General features: G+C 39.8%; 1 protein-coding gene and 1 long non-coding RNA gene across 26 annotated transcripts in view; one reads left to right on the top strand and one right to left on the bottom strand.

Moving 5' to 3' along the window:
* Nucleotides 1-14,244, top strand: part of EBF1 (EBF transcription factor 1) — a 412,032-nt gene that overhangs the window by 383,986 nt on the left and 13,802 nt on the right. For all 8 annotated transcript variants that reach the window (XM_008255335.4, XM_002710343.5, XM_002710344.5 and 5 more), the window contains exons 12-14: nucleotides 9,376-9,441; nucleotides 10,375-10,552; nucleotides 11,205-11,384. In XM_008255335.4, the coding sequence (XP_008253557.1) occupies nucleotides 9,376-9,441; nucleotides 10,375-10,552; nucleotides 11,205-11,384 (424 nt within the window). The remainder of the gene's footprint in view (nucleotides 1-9,375; nucleotides 9,442-10,374; nucleotides 10,553-11,204; nucleotides 11,385-14,244) is intronic.
* Nucleotides 1-14,244, bottom strand: part of LOC127490703 (uncharacterized) — a 120,712-nt gene that overhangs the window by 105,297 nt on the left and 1,171 nt on the right. For 11 of the 18 annotated variants that reach the window (XR_011389877.1, XR_011389879.1, XR_011389871.1 and 8 more), the window contains exons 2-4: nucleotides 12,849-13,043; nucleotides 3,087-3,212; nucleotides 1,717-1,939 (exon numbers count right to left, since the gene is read on the bottom strand). This is a non-coding gene — a long non-coding RNA (uncharacterized lncRNA). The remainder of the gene's footprint in view (nucleotides 1-1,716; nucleotides 1,940-3,086; nucleotides 3,213-12,848; nucleotides 13,044-14,244) is intronic. The other 7 variants (XR_011389872.1, XR_007919010.2, XR_007919022.2 and 4 more) reach the window with 2 other exon arrangements.

Genomic DNA, 14,244 nt, shown 5'->3' with positions numbered 1-14,244 from the left:
CTTTCTCTCTGTCTGTCTCTCTCCATTTCAAATACAATGAAAATAAGTAAATAGAACTTAAAATAAAAAGCCAAAAGAAGTTTTGCAAACCAGCATTTAAAGTCCATCAAGCTTGGCTAGAGAGTGAGGTGCTGTAGGATGAGGTTGGCTCACAAATGGCTGAGCTGAGCCAATATGGCAGCAAGAGTTAAAAACACACAGACCATGGAGAATATTCTTCTTCTCTTTAGCTGCAGAGTCATTGTGGTAGTGACTTGTCATAACAGTTGTCCAAGAGCTGAGTTCTGGAACTCCTTCAAGTTCTTTTTCAGCACTGACATCTTGAAGGGGAAGACTAAGTTAAGTTACTTCATATCATACCCCGCATACAGGGACACTGAATTGAATTACTCATTAGTTTAAGACGAATGGAAGGAACAGGGGGTAATCTCATCTCTTTCTCCCAACACACAGTATCCTCTTCTTAAACAGAGATGCAAGGAGATTTAAACCTTGCACACTGTTTTTAGTAAGACTTCACTTCAGCGCTGGCCTGATAAGTACTGAGCCACAGCAGTCTTGAGGTAGTGGGTTCTAGTTGCATTTATACTCATGATCCTACATAAAGCCACGGGTATCATCACTTACACGTATCCTTCATCTGGAAATATTTATAATAACCAAAGATGTTCAGCAATGTAAGTAGCAAAAACCCACTATAATTTTATCTTCCTTAGATATCCTTAAAACACAGCATAGCTTAGCATAGACACATATCATGTACTCAGGTTTAAGTGTATAACACATGTCCAGAAATAAAAATACACACATACATTTGGGCATTCACATACATAGACACACATGTATAGAGATGACAAGCGTGTCTCTTTGTCGGCTCAGTGGAATTTTTACTTTCAACCTAGATATTTATTCTGCCTTGCCCTGGGGAAGGGGAAGCCACAGACAAAAGACAAAAAGAAACAGAAGTAGTTAATTTTGGGCCTTTTTGTGTGTTTCTAAAAGCCCAGGCCTTGGTGACTTAAAGGTGACTTAGAAGATGTTCAAGGCTAATTTTGACTCTAAGCAGTTTTTGTTTCATGTGCTGACTTTACAACCTACCCCTGAAAAAGGCACCTCTGTCCAGAGCTTTCTGTTTCAGCAGAGGCTTTTATCCTGATCAGAAAGTCGATTTCCGAGGCCACACAGCAGGACCTAACCCAGAGCGCTGGTCTTAAACCAGTACAATGAATTGGAAGAAGAAGAGCTGGCCAGAGGTTGCCAGGGTCAGCTCTGTACCTCTGAGCAGGTCATATTCACAAGGGTGCAGACACCATTTTTCACTGTGTTTGTGGCGGGAAGCACTGCAGGCTGCCATTCACCAATTACCATGACACCATTTAGAAGAGAATGCCAGGAGACCACAAAGGGGCGGTGGGGGCCGGGGTGGGGGGAGCCATTGTCATAACTCTTCTCAGGAATACCTGGTTTCACCATTTATACTTAACTGCTGACACTTGAAAAGTTGAACATTTTGGTAAAGCGAATTAGGCTGTAATGTTTCTTTTATGTATGCAGGAAAGGGAGGCTTGGCACCTCATGGAAACCATGCTTAGTTATCCATCATAGTAAAGTCGGCTGTCCTGGCCAGCTTCTCAGAGGTCATGCGATCGAACCAGCAGCTCTCACAACTGTATTATTGCTTACGGAACAGTAATTGAGGAACCAGATAAAAATTACCTGGTCTAATAGGCAGCGAACAATTTTCACTCAATAAAATTATAAGCCAAATCATTCATTTCATAACACTCTGGCTAATTTATTTGTTGACCTTTTAATATCCATAGCTCTTCAGTGGTATTAACTGCAACTCAGACAAAATCTCTTGTTCATTTCACTTTCATTGATTTTTTTTTTCATGGAGGCAATAACAGCTGTTGGAAAACAGCTTTTTTCCTTTCCACTGTAAAAGTCAATCATGTCAGTTAGTATGTCTTATGTGGATATAGCTGGGTTAGCTTACAACTTACTTTAATTTCATACAGAAGTCTCCTACACCATGTTTGCAACAGAAGCAAAAACTTTATGGTAGGTCTCTAGCCTTGCTACTTGATGGTCTATGGTAATAAGTTTGAGAAGTGAGAGGGCTATCATGTAAATGCAAGTTAAAGTAGGATTAGAAATCTTCCCTGTATTTTCTCTGGGATAGGAGACTTTTGATGTGTTGCCTCTCATATTAATTGCAGACGACACTATCAATATATTTAGTTGCCTTCCTCTGGAATTTCTGACGATTCTGATTGTGGTTTGAATTTTATGGCTCTCGAAAGAATATGGGCAACAGGATTGCATTAGAATGTTCTATAGAGCAGTCAGTTTCAGCAGAATCTTCTTATATAATAAAAATGCTATGAAGTCTTTAGAATACAGGATTGTAAAATATAATTGTTACACATTTGGCATTTTATGCCTCCCTGGAAATAACCACTTGCTACCTACACCTCCTCTCTGCTGCTCCTTTCCATTTCAATTTACTCTAAAGTGGTCCTTAGCCATAATGAGATTGCCCCTTTCAACAGAAACATGTTTAATTATATCCATGGTAAGTGTAAGTGACTCTTCTCAGTCATAGGGCCTCTGAGTAAAGAGTATTTAAAGTGTGACACTAAAGGCTTCTAATGATTGGCTGTAAGCTCTATTTCAAGAAGTTCATATTACAAGAAAAATGAAAAATTTAAGGAATGTCTCAGAGGATTGGAAACTAAACAGTGCCCAAGTGTTACTTTGGTTTGTTTTACTCTTTCTCTCACTGCCCTCATTATCCTGATTTTTCAGAATGCAAAGTCTACCATTGTGGAATTTTCCATCTGGCTGAATAAACAAAGGAAGTTTATTCTCCACAGAAATGCATCTCAGTACAACAAATATTTATTGCATTGTACACCCAGCTCTGCAGGAAATGGGCTGAGAGAAACTTTGAATCAATTTTTCATCATTCAGGATTTCCAATCAGTTTGTCACCTAGCCCTTCAGAAACAAGTAGGGAGAGAGCCAAAACTTAAGGCCAGTGACTTGAATGCATGCTTCCAAATCTAGACTCCATAGCTTACCATGGAGTGAAAAGTCCAGTGACATCATTGGTGACTTCATTAACAGAGGCTATCATCTCTAAATCGGGAGTGATTTTGCCACTGCACTTTATCTTGCTGCTACTTGGCCCGTTACACCTTGAATCCCTAACAAAGCAAAGTAGTTGATGATCAATGAGTGTCAAGGCTCCATGCACAGTGACAGAAAAGTAGTGTCCTTCTTTCCTAGGAATCATTCAACTCAACTTGGCTTTTATCATTTGATGCTTGTAGTTTATCTTGTTTTATTCTTCCTTCCAAACACTAGTATACTTTTTTTTGTCTTTTTTAAACTTTTATTTAACAAATATAAATTTCCAAAGTACAGCTTATGAATTACACTGCCCCCCCCATAACTTCCCTCCCACCCGCAACCCTCCCATCTCCCGCTCCCTCTCCCATTCCATTCACATCAAGATTCATTTTCAATTATCTTTATATACAGAAGATCAGTTTAGTATATATTAAGTAAAGATTTCAACGGTTTGCACCCACACAGAAACACAAAGTGTAAAATACTATTTGAGTACTAGTTATAGCATTAATTCACATTGGACAACACATTAAGGACAGAGATCCTACATGAGGAGTAAATGCACAGTGACTCCTGTTGTTGACATAACAAATTGACACTCTTGTTTATGGTGTCAGTAATCACCCTAGGCTCTTGTCATGAGTTGCCAAGGCTATGGAAGCCTTTTGAGTTTGCCGACTAGTACCCACTTTGGGCAAGCATAAGCCAACCTCAGATTGTCCCACCAGATTACTGAAGGGACCCTGAGCTTTAATTTTAAGGGAGTGTTCCCAGAGTGTCAAAATTTATGTCTGAACCGTGACTACTAATGTTGTATTGTAAGTCGGTACCCATTGGCTTTATGAGATGGCTAATAGGTGCTATGAACTAAAAGTTTAGGCCTTTTCACGTGTTCATTTTGGTTTGAATTACTCAAAACACTGAATTGGGATTACAAATGAGTTCATATTTGTCAGTTAGACAACATCCCCCTTTATCCTTGAAGGCTAGATGTGGTCAGTGAATATGAGCTTAATAGCTACATATTTGAGGCCAGACACTTAAGAGAAGCCTCCCATGGCTGGTGAGTAATCCTCTGAGGTTTTACTGCCATGAAACAGAAAGAATGATGAGTTAGGTTTATCAGCATATTTGATGGGATATTTCTGGTTCCCAAGGTGGATTTCTGTGAATGTGCAAATACCTAAGTATTTCCAAGGGCCCATTTATTAAAAGACTGATGTACCTCAAGACAAACCTCATGTTGCTAGCAGCCTATAACTTGAGATAATGTCTGTATTAGACATGATTCATGATATTAATCACAAAATTAAAATGCAAGCACCAGACAGCAGGAGTGAAAGCAAATTTATTTGAAAAAGTGACATTAAGAAAAAGTGATCAAAACTTGACCTTTGGGAATTTGGATTACAAAATCTGGAGCCAAATGGAACACCAAATTCTGTTTTTATAATATATAAAAAATACATAGATTGGTCTTTTCATATAAATTGGGTATGTGCTTTTAAAAATCAATGACTGTATCTTAGAATAAACTCAAGAATTTCTCAAGGTCTGTGTTCTGCTAAACATGGTGCGAGTGGCTAAGAGAAGGTGACTAAGACATATGCATGGCCTCAAAGAGTCCAGCTGTGGAGAGCAAACACTAGCACATTTCTGTGCTGTGCTGCTGGTTGATATAGATGGCCAACACTATTTTTCAGAGAAATAAGAGAGATTGGGAGCTGGGGTATCAGTAATGGTGGAATTATTTCTGATTGTGTAGTCAAATTGCCAAGAGTTTGGGTTTTGTCTTACAAGCTTGAATTTGAATCCCAGTTTAGTCACTCCTCAGCTATATACATTTGAGGGAAGTGAGCTGCCATCTCCGACTCTGTTTCTTCATCTGCCAAATGGCCATATGAATAATACCTTAAGTGGCTCTCTTTGAAGATTGGATGTGTGCACATGCCACTTTCAATAAATGACAGTTCTCTTTCATTACCATACTGACACCGCCATATTAAGTACTAGTCTTCATAGGATTAGGAGGCATTTTAAATGAGCACAAACTGAAGGCAGCATGTGAAACAAGGAAAGACAAAACCAATGAAGATAGGAAGACAGTAAGAAGCCAGGCTTTTTGCTTCTGTACTGGGGAGGACTCAGCAGACTGGAACAGAACAGTTGTTCAGATGCACAGGGAGAGAGGGTTGGCCAAAGAGGGTAAGGCCAGATGATGGGGTGGGGTGGGGGTCTTTTGTCATCATATAAAACTAGCTCAGTGATAGTAGAAACTGTGCCTTGAAAGTTACTAAGGAATAGTGTCCACATGTGACAACTGGGGCAGCAAGAACCTCAGAAGTTGTTAGCTGATGGACTGGTTGTAGCATAAAAAGTAAAGCCAAGTCTTCTCTTTGTGTTTTTAGTCCATTTATCTTTTTAATTATGAGCTTCCAAGTCCTGAGTTACACCTGAACTATCTCTTAGAACTTCCCCTCACCCCTGCCTTGAGTCTCCCTGGTATTTTCATAGATTCTAAATAACTTAGTATAACATATCTGCTTTTTTGTCTGCAGACTCCCCCAGTCATATGAATCATTTACAGATGGTTATAGGAAGACAAGGAAAGCTAGGTTATGATTATGAGAGGAAATAGAATAGTGGACAGTTGTTTTAAGGAGTAAATATTTTTGGTTTCCTCAAGAGAAGAATTCCAAGGCAATAGAAAGAAAAAGTCTCACTCAGAATGTAGATTGGAGAACAAGAATTATCTCTACAAGGAGACTCTGGGGCTTTTCAAAATTTAGGATACAACTATTTATCTTTTTAACTCCCAAGTGAAATTTTTTTAAAAATCTGAGGATAGGATTAATTATCTTGGAAAAGTCTAATCTCTACTCTTGTGTTTGAAACTGCAAGCAGGAACACGTTTTAAACATTATGAAAAGAAGAGAAAATCTCTCCTGACAAATAAATGCCTGGAAAAATTAGATATCAGTACTAGTCAAGTGCTCTTTCCTTTCAGAAATATTAAAATTGCGTATTAAAAGTGAAGGATTCTTATACCATGCTCTCTCCTAATGCCACAAAAAATAAGACTTTAGAAATAATTTCAGAGACAATAGATTATATGAAATATCCAGCTCTTCTCCTTATGGGAAATTTCTTTTTTTTTTTAACATCCCAGACTCAATCATTTCCTAATGTAAAATTACAGATTTTTCAAATTACCATATAAAACTGCAAAAAAATTACACTTGTGACCACAGAAGAGATAGCATACACTACCAATTTGATTTTAAAAGGCATACATCTTTTCTACTACCTGTCATTTTTATAATGCCTTTTACAAATTTAATCAATACATTTTAACATTCTATATACTTTAAGTGCAATATACAATAAATATTCAAGTTTCATCTTAAACATGCTTTAGCCTTTAAATTGTTAAAACTGCAGTGCCCTTTCAATCTACTTACATAATGTCATAAAATATACATTTCAAGGTAAATGAAGTCAGCTACTTCAATTTAGTCCCTCAAACTGGTAGTAAATGAGAGGTTAACACTATGGTGCCAAACCCATTATTGAGTAAATTTAGCACCTTGGACAGCTCTGTAAAATCTTTATTGCTTTCCTGACCTGCTCGTCATGTTCTGTCTGTGTGTTCAGTGGCTCTCAGCTCTGATTGAAAGGCAATATATTAGATCCCCAACACAAACACGCTTGGGGGCTAGTTCACTGGGAGCGTAATGACATGGAGGTGAGAGCAATTTTCTGGTCACCGAAATCCAAGCACCTTGCAGGTCCATTGCATGAACTCATAGAGGACCCAGATATATCCTTTCTCCTTCCCATTTGCAGAAATAACTAGTAGAAGCTGAATCACACTGGCAAAGCTGAACCAAATGCGAGCTCTCCCTTAAACCCCACAGTTGATACTGCAGTGAAGGACATTTTTAAATGGGCAAGACAACATTTAAGGGCATCACTTCCAGGAAAAAAAAAAATCCAGGTTCACTCCTTTCAAATCTAAGACTGCTGGCCTGAAACGCTGCTGTGCTAAGGATATACCTGTGTCACTGTGGTGAATGGATGAAACATGTGCCAGCATTGCAGATGAAAGGGATAGCATTGGAGATCAGAGAAAGATGCAACTTAGAAACTAGATTCATGTGTTTTACTCCCACAGGATTAAATAGTGACAAGACCTCTGGGTATTGAAATAAGGAGAAATAAAAACCTGTGGATTATGTCACTGAAAAACTTTATCACCTAAAATATATAACATTAATACACATAATTTGCACAGATTTGTTTTTCAGACTTAACAAACACTAAAAAAAAATTTGGAGGGCTCTGAGTCCCCAATTATAGTGTTAAAAGAATGAAGTACCTAAGTTCAACTTTAAACTGACATCATGATGTTTTTGATAAGCAGGAGACATGTTTCTTTTTCCTAAGATAGAAACAGAAATACCTTCTCTGCCCAGCTTCAAATATTTATTTGAGGAAATAAATGAGCATAGACCCAGAAAAGTCAAATCTTAGCAAATAAACTCACTAAATCCTGTTTTGTTTTAATCTTTTCTAAGAGCCAGATAAAGCCATGAGGTTTTAGAGAAAGCGGCACAAGCTGAATTTGATCCGGGAATAGGGTTTAGTGTGCCCATACCATAGTAAATTATTAACTGCGATGGTCAGACAATACCACAAGCAAAAAGTGGTGAACTCTCTTGTAGCTTGCATTACAAATAAAGAAATAATTTCAGATGTATTGATTCAAACTCCATTGATTATATAATGCTTTTCACTACTCCATACATAAAAAATACTGTTTTATAAGAGGGTCTAGCAGGTTAAGGCAAGCATGAATATCTATTGAGAACTGAAAACCCCTCTATCTCATTTTTGAATTTAGGACATTATACATGTCATAAGTTGTTACTGCAGTATGACAACTGTTTTATCATATATTACAGAGAATTTAAAATTGAAAAATGCTAATATGTATCTAAAAGCTTGTCATTTCAAGAGTTGCTCAGGATTTTTGAAGAGGCTATGGTGACAGCAAAATGGATGCAATTATATCCCTATTTTCTGATCAGCATCTGTAGTATATGAAAATTTAACAGCACTGCATCTCCATACAGAAATTTATTGTTTAAAATATCTACAGTCGAAGTTCTGTTTGAAACTTCACCCACAGCAAAATATGATAAACGTATTTTCCTGCAAATCCCCTCTGGTAATATTATCATACCCTTTGGTTTTGTTCAATAATAAGCTCCAATTTTTGTATGCATCAAGCCTGTATATGCCCTCCTTTTCCAATTCTAGATTCTGCAAATGAATCTACAGGCAATTAGAGAAAAATAAAGAGAATTATTTCTTTTGGTTAGAATGAAAAAAAAATTTCCCATGTCATGCACTTTTATAGAGTATCCTGTATTATTAGAACAACGCATGCAAACTAAATATAGAAGCACACCTAAATGAAAAGATAGACTTTTTTTTTCTTAAGCTGGAATGAGCAACGGAGCATAAACAGTCTAAGAAGGAGAACGAATGAGCAAATCGGGAAAATGACAAACAACACTGAAATAAAAAAGAATTGCTATGAAAGATACAGATGCTGCCACTCATGAAAATTGGTGCAGAGGGGTCTTCTGGGGACAGGAGAATCCTTTTGTAAGAGCCTTTGACAAACAGTGCATTTCCTTGGTATGTGGGTTTACTACATCACCCCTTATATCATGACTCTGCTATACAAGGGAGATAAACAAAAGAAGTTTAATGCTACATGCTTCTAGAGGCTGAAGATTGATTGGAAACCCCTCGAAAATGACCTGACTGATAAGGTCATGGTTCCAGGAATAAGCAATTAAGTGCAGAATAAACACATCTTAGGGATTCATAACATGCACTGAATGACATCGATTGTAGTAATATAGTAAATGACCAGGGAATTGTATTCTGCAATAAACATATCAGTGCCTTCTCGTGGCCATAGCAGACTGTTGAGTGGCGTATTTTATCTTGCAGTACCAGTAATGCTCACCTTTTGGCTCAATTAAGTGTGTATGTGGACAAGGATCAATTGATGATTTAACAACAATCTCGGGTTCCCTACGCTACCGCCTTTATTGCAGAGCCTTAGAGAAGTACGTCCGGAAGGGCTGGAACAGGATCATGTGAAAAGATACAGGTAGCGTGCCTTCACTCAGAGGTCTGTGTCTGCTTTTCTCTTGACAGGAAGTAATACTCAAAAGGGCTGCAGATCTGGTGGAAGCACTGTATGGGATGCCACACAACAACCAGGTGAGTGCGCTGGGCCTCTAACCTGGGTGGACTTTCACATTCCATTCATGATCACAGACTCCTTGTGGTATGAGAAAGCATGACAAATACAACCCCCACGTGAATGAGTTAGGAGTGTGAGTAATTCAGACACAACACTTGGCACAGCTATTCAGTCCTCTCTCTTTTGAATGTCTTTTATTGCCTTTTTTACTGAATCATTTTCCTTACCAGAAAAGGTGGTCCATTTAAAGCTATTCTTTTGTACTTGATAATTGGTGACTTACTTTATTTCAGGTTTTCAAGCAAATTTACAGGGAAAAAGGGGTTTTAATTTCTCTTCCCAAAAAAAGTATAAAAAAGCCTGAAGAGTAGTGTGTGCTTCTGTTTTACAGAGCAACTCCATGCATGGGATTCAAACTGTGTTGAAAACTTTGAGTCTGACAGCTCATTCCTTCCATGTCTCTTTTGCTGTGTCACCTGACTCAGTATCCAAGGGACATGAGATGTCGCTAATGCTCAGGGACCCAGGTGGTCTTCTACAGCCTGTGCTCAACACCAACAAGAGAGATGGCTCGCAGCTTCTGTTTCTCTCCCTCTCTCACCCGAGGTTCCTATGCGCTAACTGGGGGCAAGGGAAACCCTGTGGTTCTGTTGTATATTGACTGTGATGGACTTTCCAAGAGCTCATGGAGTTATGAAGTTCAGCTGTGGCCATAGATAGGCATGCGCCCTTCAGTGAGGCCTTGGCTTTCTGAACCTCAGTCTCCCCATGTGGCATATGCACATGCTGATGATGGAACTCACCTCAAGAGCTTGCAGGCAGGGTTACAGAAGCTCAAGCGAGCGACTGAAAGCCCTGAACACAGTGCCTAGCACAGAATGAGCACTCCAAAATGGTAGGAATGGGAGGCTGATCAGCTCTGCTACAGGAATATCCCTTTGTCTTTTCAGGAAATTATTCTGAAGAGAGCAGCTGACATTGCAGAGGCCCTGTACAGTGTGCCCCGCAACCACAACCAGCTCCCAGCTCTCGCTAACACCTCGGTCCATGCAGGGATGATGGGCGTGAATTCCTTCAGCGGACAACTGGCTGTGAACGTCTCGGAGGCATCACAAGCCACTAATCAGGGTCAGAGCTTGCTCTTCTTCCACCCCCTGCTTTCCTTACCCCTTCCGAACATCAAGCTCCCCTTCCTCACTGCCATTTGTCATCAATTTCCATTTTTTAAAAAACATTGTTTTATTCCTAAAGGGGAGATTCCTGGTTTCTGTGTGTCAGATATTGCAGAATTTTGGTTCTAGCTCTTCTGTCTGATAACCTGGCTATAGAGGGCCAGAAAGGATGCATGCACTTAGCATTCTCCATGTTTGACGTGGCACTGTGAACCATGAATGACAGATGGCAAAGAGGGTTAGAATTAAAGTTCTTAGCCCCATAGCACATCCTTCTTGCCCAGGGAATAGGGACCCATGAACTCCAGGGTGCATCTCTTACATTGGGATTTATTTCTGCTCCAAAATAATAATTTATGGGCCCTGCATTGCCACTTCTCACAGCCGTGCTAAGTATTTATGATCTCCCAAGAAATGTGTCTTTTGCTTGCTTCCCATTTTAATCACAGAGCTAGCACCACCAACCCACACACATGAATCACTCGGTCCCTTCCCTCTGGGTTGCGGGGAGCAGGCAAGAAGCAGAGGCCTCCCTTGCCCTGAGGCTTGTAAGACTACCACCATCTGAACAGCACCCTAACCCCGGCTTTGACCCCACCCCTCCTCAGGTTTCACCCGCAACTCAAGCAGTGTGTCACCCCATGGCTACGTGCCCAGCACCACCCCGCAGCAAACCAACTACAACTCAGTCACCACAAGCATGAATGGCTATGGCTCTGCTGCCATGTCTAACCTGGGCGGCTCCCCGACCTTCCTCAACGGTTCAGCTGCCAACTCGCCCTATGCCAGTAAGTAGAGATGTGTGTTTCCTGTCCTGCCTGGGTTCTCTAGAGGAATTCCCATCTTGCTGTGAGGCCAAGGGGCAGGGCTCCTGTGCCTGAGGTCCCCCATCCTGCAAAGCACAGCTCTGGGTGATGCTGCTAAAGGCATCCTCATCCCGAGTTTCCTTATTCAACTGCCATTGGCCAAAATCTCCCTGACAGTCAAAACTTTGCTACAACCAAAAGCAGCCAAAGGATAACATTCTAAGAGCCACGTTTGGAGTCAGAAAAAGGGTACACACCTGCTTCTACCAATTGCTGCCTAAGGGCCAAGGGCAAGTTCATCTCCCAGTCCAAGCAACAATTTTCTCATCCAAGAAATGGAGAAGAAACTAGCTCCTACTGTATCCAATGTTGTGAGTCAAAGATCAGAGACTGCACGTGGTGAGCTTGTCCTGATTCCAAGGTCTAAGTAATAATCAACAGTAACGGAAAGATAATAAGGATGGTGGTGGTACACTGTAGTAACAATAGCCTAAAACCCAAACTCTCCCCTTTTAGGAATGTAATTCCCTTGATTTCTATGATTACATTTTGTCCCCTTTGGTTGTGTTTGATGGGTACTTAAAAAACCAACAAATCAAGAAACATTATTTTTTCCAAAAATCTGGCACGTTAAAAAAGTATACACATACACAGCAAATGTTCTTTCCTGCCTTATCTTTGTTCTAAAGTTTAAAGGATTTTTTTTCTTAGTATAGCATTTTGTTTGCATCTAAAAGGCCTCAGCAAACTGGCATCTTTATAGTCATATATAAAATGTCACGAACCATTTCTCCACACCCTTTCAATCTCCCTCTGAGGTTTTTCACATAGAGAAGCAAGTTCATCTTAGACATTCTGGGTGATCCTTCTATTTGTAAAATGTAGCCACATTCTTAGATACTTGTAGAATGATATCTTGCTAAATGAAAGAATATTTGTGATGTTTTTTAAACAATCATGGCTAAAAATACTGACAGTTATAATGTCTCTCATTGGAGAAATGTGGAGTGTGCTAATTCTTTCAGAGAAGGTTTTTTTTTTTTTTTTTTTTTTTTTTTTTTTTTTTTTTTGGACAGGCAGAGTTAGACAGTGAGAGAGAGAGACAGAGAGAAAGGTCTTCCTTCCGTTGGTTCACCCTCCAAATGGCCACTATGGCTACGCCAATCTGAAGCCAGGAGCCAGGTGCTTCCTCCTGGTCTCCCACGCGGGTGCAGGGCCCATGCACTTGGGCCATCCTCCACTGCCTTCTTGGGCCACAGCAGAGAGCTGGACTGGAAGAGGAGCAGCTGGGACAGAATCCAGCGCCCCAACTGGGACTAGAACCCGGGGTGCCGGGGCTGCAGGCGGAGGATTAGCCAAGAAAAGTTATTTTTGAAAGGACACTTACGGTCTTTTACTTTATGAGTGGTTTTTCTGCACTGGATATACTAAATGCATTATTTTTACCTTATTTGTTTGCAATTAGCAGTTTGTAGAACATTTAAAGTTCCCCCAAATAATATGTACATATTAAGTCTGCTCAAGCGTCAACATTTGGGGTCAGTTGCACATTAGATTTTGATTTATTGAAAGATTGCTTCTCCAGGATTTATCATTTCAGTGTTCACCATCTATTCAATCAGAAAATGTTTCAGTCATGACCTGAAAATTAAAAGGTGGCATTCTTAATTAAATCAATAAACTAATTGCTATATGGTAGCAATTCAATTTAGGGGCTTGGATTTTTCTCCTTCTCAAGCCTGCGCAGACACCCAGTGATGTTAGCCTAAGATTGCATCTGTCAGACTGTGAAACTTAGAACATTTAATTTCCATTAATTGATTTCTTCAGTGCTCACAAATATAGTATTAAATTCTCAAATAGGCTCTCAGATGGGACGGTTTTATCTGCATAAATGCAAATAAAACAATAAACACAAAGCCCGGCTGATTTGAATTTTTGCCTCTATAATATTTAATTATTCATAAACCACTCATGTTGAAAAATTCCAGTGGAATAAAAAAATAACATCAGACCTTCCACTGGTGAACACACTTTCTGGTGTGGTGGCTGATAACTAATAATGTTGTAACGAATGGAACTGCTGGACTGTATTTCACCCCTCTCTCTGCTAGCCACCCCCCTCACACACTCCCCATCTCTAAATACACATAATGATCGCATTTGCCAACGAGATTAATTGCCTTCCTCAGTGAACCAGCAGGATTTCAAGTCTACGAATATTTAAAAATCAAACCTCCAGTGCAGGAGTTTTGCAATTTAAATGGGTGTTATTATTGAGCGTATTTTCACATTTACAAATCCTAAGAGATGTATAAAAATGCTGGCCTCATTAAAAGAAAAAGTACAGTTTAGGAAATGTTTGTGAAAACTCCGAGGAAGGCGGCTCTGTGTTCTGCTCCATAAAACATTCAGTACGTTGGGATTGTGTAGTGCCTTTCTCTGCCTGCAAGGGGCCATATCTCCCTGATGGCCATTGCTGCCTCCAACCCATTTGACCCGTTTGATTCCCATTTATGCAGTCTTCCAAAACCTGCATTAGACCAAGCATAAGGCCACCCAGGCTGCTCCTTGGATTCTGGTGGGCTCATGGGAAGGGGTGTTCTCCCATTGGCGATCTGTTTCCTTTGCAGAGTGGCACAGAGGAAAGAGCACTGGATTTGGGTTTGATTCTTGTCTTCATGGCATTATCTATGGCCCTTGGGGAAGTCACTCAACTGTTTTGTGAGTTTTAGCTTGATTGGCTTAAGTGTAAAAAAATATGTGTTCAGCCCCACTTAAGGTTGCTTGCCAACGACAAGATGAAAAACACAGGAAGGTTCTTGTGAATGATAAAGCAATA

This window comes from Oryctolagus cuniculus, chromosome 6 (assembly GCF_964237555.1).
Source record: "Oryctolagus cuniculus chromosome 6, mOryCun1.1, whole genome shotgun sequence".
In the NCBI taxonomy this organism is placed as follows: domain Eukaryota; kingdom Metazoa; phylum Chordata; class Mammalia; order Lagomorpha; family Leporidae; genus Oryctolagus; species Oryctolagus cuniculus.
This window is presented reverse-complemented; position numbering and strand designations above follow the sequence as displayed.